Consider the following 7,693-nt stretch of genomic DNA (forward strand, 5'->3'; position numbering starts at 1 on the left):
CAAAGGTACTTAATGATATCCATGAGAACAAATGTTTTTTTCATTCACTATTTGATATATATTCCCATGTTAAACTGTATATAAAGAACATCGACAATTTCATAACTAAATAAAGAAACTTATTGGTAGAAGCATCTCGAAAATAGTTTTCCCTTTCTATCGTAAACCTTTTAATTTCTCATTTATCATACATCAACACAAAATCTTAACATCAAAGGAAAGTGATTGATGTCGGCAGAAATTTCCCGAAAATCGCGGTGACAATAACGCTTAGTGTACACACATGATCCAATGAGCTAAGACAACTCGCCCAAGGACCCACACTTTTATCACGTTTTCTTCCCCTTTCCTTCCGTTTTTGTCAAGCCCATGGATCACAGGTGCCGGAAGAGAGTGAGAGAAGCCAAAAAGAAAGCGAGACCAGGTGATATGCCCATAGATAGTGTTGAAAACGGCTAAGAAGTTGCAGCTGAGGACGATCGGTTTGAACCTCCATCCTATAGCTGAGCAAAGTCACGTAGACTCACATGTTACTTCCTTTGTAATGATTATTGGGAATTGGGTGGTTTTGGTCGGCTCTATTCACTTCCTTTGTTTATGAAAATTCGGGTTTTGTTTGATTCTTTTAGATTTTATGGGAAATGTATAGGTATTGTTTATATTACATCCAATTCAGGGAGATGATCCTCACGTCAGCTTTTGTTTATATATATTTCTGGAGGGAAATGCCTCTCAGCAAGCCGGTCTTTAGCTCATATCAAGCTCAAGCATCTGAATTAACATGTATAGGGGATATCCACAAATATACTATGAATGGCTGTGAATGCATGTCATAATTTGTCAGAAACATAACTCCTCCATAGTTTGTATGGGGGATATGGTTTTGAAATTCTTGGCAGAAGGACCCTTAAGGTTCCAAATTTTTCATGTAGATAGGGATCCACTGAAGATGCATTCACTCAGTTTCCAGATTAATGGCTCCTAAATCAATGGTGTAAGTTTCAAAATTAGGTCTACACCTTAAATCCTATCAGTTAATCTTTATGGTATGGACGTAATAATTTAGGGCAAATTGAATATGATGTTCTTGTAGAAGACAGAAAATTGCAGTCAACAGTACAAGAAATTATCTGTCGACACAGCAGTGCCATAAGTCAAGGAAAAAGCTCAGGGGAAGGGATGCTCTCGGCCAAAGTTCACTCAGTGCTCCCGAGTTTCAGCTTTGTCTTGCTGTACATACCGAGGTGAAGACAGTATTTCCCATGGGGTATTGTGGAGCAGAGCGCCCCATCAACTTTCCCATTTTGGGCACGCTCAGTCATGGCAATTTAGATTGATGAATAATTTTTTGGGCATGGAGTTGGGATTTAGTCTTGGGCGAGTGCGTCCATACTCAAAAGAATTACCAACCTATTGATTTTAGTGTTGGACTCCTATTGATGTCTGCTAGCCAGGCATATCAGAAATAGTTGGTAATTTAATAAATAAACACAGTACAAAAGTCCAGCAACTTGAGGAACCAAGTACAGTGAGGAATATTTACTTCAAGTAGCTGTTCTTTCAGCTTGGTTTTGAAGTTAAACAGTATATTTTGAAGCCGAAAAGAAGTTTCCGGGCGGCTACAAAATCAGCACGCGGGGCTGGCACGGACTCTGCCTGCTGTTGAGTTGGAGCGTGAGCCCCAGTACAGCATCACACTGGCAGGATGCCCGGCATTTATTTTTATTCTATTTTTTTTTTTTTTTTTTTTTCGGGTCTCATGTGGGACACCTATCATAAGTGAGTTAAACATCAATTAAAATCACTATAAATGCATACTAGACATGATAAGGAATCCATTGATACCAATTTCATTGTATTTTGTGTTCTCATTGTAGAAAATTCCTGTGAGTAGGTGTGAATATATATGTGAACAATAGATCTGTGAATCCTAAGACAATTGTTCTGGATGAGATCAGACATTAAGGAGCTATTTGATATAGAATAACAATTAGCCCAAGAACATGTCATATTTCAAGTACATAGTCAAAAAGTAGCCTTTTCATTACACCAAATATTAGCAGGCCAGATACTCTGAAAAGTCGAAGTTTACTCAGAGCGATTCATTGGGAGATAGCAGACACATCCAGTGATTTTATTATGTCTGTGATTTATCAAATAAGGAATCTGTTATATATGTTTGGGAAGTTAGTTAAATTTGCAAGTGTTAGAAGGGTAGGGACCACTGTTTTTTTATTATATAAAAAGCTTTATTGTTTGCCATTTGCAGTAGCAGTGTAATAGATGAAAAATGACTTAGTTTATCAGTCGGTTTTTCCCCATAACTGTTTAGTTAACTGGTGTGGATAATGACTTTTTAAAGTTATAAATTAACATATGTATATGTATTTACAAGAAAAAAAGAAAGAGAGGAAAAAGAAAAAGGAAGGAGGCAAGAAAATAAAAGGATGAGAGAACAGGGACAGAAGGGGAAGGAGAGGAATGTGAGCACTTTTTAATTTGTATATTATCAGGACTCCCATATTATCCTGTTAGATAAATTTCAGCTTATATTATGTTTCAAATGGTTTCTAAAGGAAACCATTTGGTGGATGTCAAAATCTTGGATAGATTTGTGTGCTTTGTGTATTTTTCTGAACGAAAGTAGAACAAAGATAAATGCATGTAGCTGTAAAAAAGAAATTTGACCTGTTTAAATATGCTGTCAAATTTGTATGCAGAAAACTATACTTCATATGTTTACTTGCTCTAGCCAAAGTATTTTTGTGTATTCCATACAATATGTTGTATGTGACCATCAGAGTATTTATGAATAATGTTTTTCCTAATGGGTGTTTTTACTTTCAGAATTATGTTTAGAAAAGGGCGTGTGGACAAAACATGACTACAAGAACAAGTTTGACTGCTCTATAGACATTGTTCCAGATACAGTAGAACGCATTCATGCAAATGAAGTTCCAACTGAAGAGTTCATTGAGCGGTTTGAGAAACCTTACAAACCAGTTGTGATTGAGGGAGTCACAGATAACTGGAAGGCACGATATAAATGGACCTTAGAGGTACAGCAGGCATCTGAGTATGGCAATTATTGTATATAGATATGTATTTTTTATGGTTGACATCGAGGTAGGAGGGAAAATATTAATGATTTATGATATAATTAAAATAAAAATCATAATTATAGAATATATATTTTTACAATTATATGATGTGGCATTAAATTGATTGAATCCAAAATGTTATCATATCAGATAGTATAGTGAAAAGTTTTGTGAGTTAATTATATCATTGTTCATTTACACCTTTTACAGAGGCTATACAAGAAGTACAGAAATCAGAAATTCAAGTGTGGAGAAGATAATGAAGGCTACAGTGTAAAGATGAAGATGAAGTATTACATTGAATATATGAAGACAACAGATGATGATAGTCCACTCTATATATTTGATAGCAGTTTTGGTGAGGTGAGAACCCTTTTCTGGGTATTTGGTTATTTTAAGGTTGAAATGTTATTGTAGTACCTTTAGGATTTCAGTTTTCAATGTATTGCATTTTATCTATCCATGAATTTTCCTCTCTATTACTCTATAATCCTTGTGTCTATAATACTTTTGATTGTGAATTAATGATACACAATTAATGTACTGCGTCACTTTCAGCATGTCCGTCGTAAAAAGCTTCTAGAAGATTATGATGTACCGAAATATTTTCGAGATGATTTATTTAAGTATGCTGGTGAAGATAGACGCCCCCCTTATCGCTGGTTTGTCATGGGCCCTGCTCGTTCAGGGACGGGCATTCATATAGACCCTTTAGGAACTAGTGCTTGGAATACACTTCTCCGTGGTCACAAAAGGTGAGTGAGCTGGAGAATTTCAGGGGTAGAAATTTATTAGAGGATAAAAAATCCTTTGTATTTCTCTTTATTCAAGCCTTTTCAATACTACTACCAGTATATCTGTAAACTTTATGGATAATTATAACAAGAATGAGTTAAAGGCAGGGATAATTATGCAGAAAAGGACCATATACAAGTGTAAATAGACCTCCACCACATATATTTTGGGTTGGACTGGTTCCTGTGGGTAGTTAGAACAGAGATCTACAAGAATTTAATTGTACTGAACTGAATAGTGTTGTTTTATGTGTGTTCTTTACAACTGTTACATTAGTTTTTCGCTGCCTCATGTTTTGGATAAGTACAAAAAAAAAAAAAAAGTACTCAACTTCTTATAATCTCTTGGATTGTTTTTACAAGATTTTTTGGATTGGATTATTTAAAAACTATCAGAAGTTTATGAGAAGAAATCTGCAATGGGTTGTAGCGACTCAAATTATTACATACTGTATGTTATGCCCGTACATTTCTAATATTTTACATCTTCCCAACAGATGGTGCATGTTTCCCACAGATACTCCCAAGGAACTTATTAAGGTGACTTCTGCAGAAGGAGGGAAGCAAGTAGATGAAGCTATAACATGGTTCTCCATTATTTATCCCCGTACGAAACTTCCAAGTTGGCCCGAGAAATTTAAGCCGGTATGAGACAGATGTTGGTAGCTCCTGTGGTATATGAATGTATATCTTACTTCATATCAGTGCACTTGAATTTTGCATGTATTTAAGAATGAGCTATGATATAGGAAAGCTTAAGGTTGGAGAGTGTATTTGTAATCTATCCAATGGCAGAAAAAGTATTCTAAATGATAACTGCAGACTCAAAGATAAACTAAGGTAATTCCCTTAAAAGTACATAGAGAAAAATCATTTTAGCTATAAAGAATACTATAGGAAGGGGTGATGCAAAAGGCCAACAGACCTATACTATTAATATTAGTGGTTCCTAACTGATTAGTCACAACTCAGTAGGGGAAGGGGTTGTGAAGCTGTGGGGAAAATCTTGCTGGCAAGTTTGCTAGGTGTTTCAGTGTTCATAACAAGAAATACCATGCAATACAGTAATCTATATCTTCATGGATTTCTTTATTGCAGTTACATAGAGATATCTGTAGACTTTTGTCTTTAGCCTAAAAATACAGTTACAAAATTAAATATGGAATGCCTGATGTAAAGAGGTGGATGTCAGAGGTTTGAAGAAGGGGTCATAAGTGTAAAAAAAAATTGGCACCATTGAATAATTTTCTTAAAGAATAAGTTTGTAGATCACCCAGGGGATTTACTCTCAGTGAAGGATCAATCTCTCTCTCTCCCTCTCCCTCTCCCTCCCCTCCCTCCCTCTAGCAAGCAGTCTTAGGTTAATGAGGTCCTAGATTCAAGAATTACCACAAGTTTTGTATGAATATGAAATTACCCTTCCAACAGTTAGAGAACCTTGTGCCAAGGTTTGAGGGGAAAAAAATTTCCTCTATAGTCAGCCTTTTCTCATTTGATCATGGAAACTACACACTTGATTTGTTCTGGACTGAAGGCCACCAAATTCATCCTGTTTCCGTTCTAACCTACAAGTAAATTTTGTAGAAATTTGTTTTGAGCAGTATGGATAGATGATTATGTTTATAAGATGGAAGAATGCAGGGACACATTGTATATAGAATTCAAAATACTCTCTTTGATAACGACTTGAACCTTGCTGTCATACTCTAGGGTGAGTATATAAGGACTTTCAGTGAAGCCAGTCCAGATTCTAGTGAGATGATCCTTTTAGTGGGTTGCGTAGTGTTGTTTTAGTACAGCTCATTTTGCTAATCTCCCCCCCCCCCCCTTGTCAAGTTGTTAAGATAGACCATATGGTTTTGTTTTTGCAAAATTGGAATATTATTTTGAAATTCAAATCTTAGTTTATTCATTCATATTTAATTTGTGATTATATTCCTGTATTTGTCATTTTCCAGCTGGAGTTGGTGCAGCATCCTGGTGAAACAGTATTTGTGCCTGGAGGGTGGTGGCATGTTGTCATTAACCTTGACAATACCATTGCCATCACTCAGAACTTTGCTTCATGCACAAACTTCCCTGTTGTGTGGCACAAGACTGTGCGGGGCCGTCCAAAGCTTTCCAAAAAGTGGCTTCGAATCTTAAGGGTAAATTGAGCGGTGTTCATTGAGCGTCCATGAGTTACTGTTCTTGAAAGTATTGGCTTACTTATATTATTTTGTGCCATATTATTATTTAGTTATATATGCAACTTGTTTGGGTTATGATCACCATAATCATTATTTCCTTCATCTCTCATGTCCAGGAGAAGAAGCCAGACCTAGCAGCTGTAGCAGATTCAATTGATATGAGCAAAAGCTGTGGAATGGCATCTGACTCCTCATCAGATTCCTCTTCATCGTCTTCCTCATCTTCTGATGAATCCTCATCCTCTGAGAGTGTCTCAGACAGTGGGCAGGAGAGCTTACCAGAACATAAAAAGAAGAGGTAAGCGTAGCTCTCTCAAGCTTCTGTTCTTGACTTTTAATTTTTCTCTAGTTTGTCAGGATGTTCAGTTTTATTTGAATTTAGATGTTTGATATTAGATAATGCAATTCTATAATCTGTATCATTCATGATTATTATTAAAGATATTACTATTATTATATATTTTTACTTTTGGTCAAAGAAAGATGCTGTCAATTAGGTTGTAGAACCTAACAGACAAGCATATTTTGTAAATGGCCAAATATTTTATTAGCATTAACATGATACTTCAAGCTTGTGATTTCATCACCTGCCAGATTTTACTTATTTATTTAATATCTGCACAGGAGGAAGACACACAACTCTCCTCCGAGGTCTTGAGGAAGCCAGTCCAGCAGCACTCTTGAAGAGGGTGCTGCTGCTTCCAACTCTCCACTCCCCTCTTTCCTTCCAACACCACCACCAAGGAATGTTTCTCCAGCATGTGTCATGTCTGCTTGTAATGCACATTGGTTCTCACCTCGCATTCTAGGCATACAACAAAGACATTGATACGATGAATTCTCAGAGAGCATGTAGGATATACATATATATTTATATTACGGTCCACATTTTTTACTTTTTTATTGTATTACCCCAGAGCTTATATACCATCGGAATAATGTATACTATGTATTTGATGAAAACTTTTAAGTGGAAGTATTAGAACAGAAAAAAGGGTAAAAATATTTCCTGAAACACTGGATGATAGATCAGATGTTTTGATTTATATGTCTTGATTGCTTATGTCAGCAAAAGAAATAAATCATAATAAAAAAATAATAAAATACACAAAATGGCAAAAAAAAAAAAAAAAAATGACTTGAAGGTATCAGTTCCAGATAGTAGACATAGACCAGTGATATTTTGATTACTATTATTGTTATTTTTATTATAATTATTATTTAATTTTATTAATTTTGCATTTTGTTTTTACAATAACTTAAATTTAATAATTTATTTTTTGAATTTTGCCAATGAATGTGTTACCGGCAAACTATACATGAAGTCATTTTTTGTAACAATGGTGAACCCTACTGCATTGATATATTATGATTAAAATGATTAATTTCCCCCTTAAATGAATTAAATGATTGTTCAATTTGGTGCTCCCTGTAAACTTGTATTAGCACATTTACAGTTGTCAGATAAACAAATATTCAGAAAGTTTTGTGTTTAGAGTTTATCCTCTTAAGTAAAAATGTGATTGTATTCAGTTGCAGGATGACCAGATATAAGAAAAATAAAAAGGGCTGCCAAAGACAGATTGGTGCAGGATGTTAAACATTGCAG

The 7,693-nt window shown here is 35.3% G+C and overlaps 1 protein-coding gene across 1 annotated transcript; it reads left to right on the forward strand.

Annotated features, from left to right (window-relative positions):
* The first annotated feature begins 261 nt into the window (after positions 1-261).
* JMJD6 (Bifunctional arginine demethylase and lysyl-hydroxylase PSR) lies at positions 262-7,567 on the forward strand. The gene is made up of 8 exons (XM_027374213.2): positions 262-424; positions 2,848-3,059; positions 3,312-3,464; positions 3,660-3,856; positions 4,393-4,540; positions 5,854-6,042; positions 6,201-6,382; positions 6,709-7,567. The coding sequence occupies exons 1-8, from the start codon at positions 370-372 to the stop codon at positions 6,740-6,742; spliced, it is 1,170 nt and encodes a 389-aa protein (XP_027230014.1). The 5' UTR covers positions 262-369; the 3' UTR covers positions 6,743-7,567.
* Positions 7,568-7,693: the final 126 nt, after the last annotated feature.

The sequence above is a fragment of the Penaeus vannamei genome, chromosome 35 (assembly GCF_042767895.1).
Source record: "Penaeus vannamei isolate JL-2024 chromosome 35, ASM4276789v1, whole genome shotgun sequence".
Lineage (NCBI taxonomy): Eukaryota > Metazoa > Arthropoda > Malacostraca > Decapoda > Penaeidae > Penaeus > Penaeus vannamei.

Bases quoted from the DNA above. Each gene is read 5' to 3' on its own strand.
- JMJD6 (XM_027374213.2), top strand. From the start codon at position 370: ATGGATCACAGGTGCCGGAAGAGAGTGAGAGAAGCCAAAAAGAAAGCG. The intron at 4,541-5,853 runs GTATGAGACAGA...GTCATTTTCCAG, and splicing joins GGCCCGAGAAATTTAAGCCG to CTGGAGTTGGTGCAGCATCC. The intron at 6,043-6,200 runs GTAAATTGAGCG...TCTCATGTCCAG, and splicing joins AGTGGCTTCGAATCTTAAGG to GAGAAGAAGCCAGACCTAGC.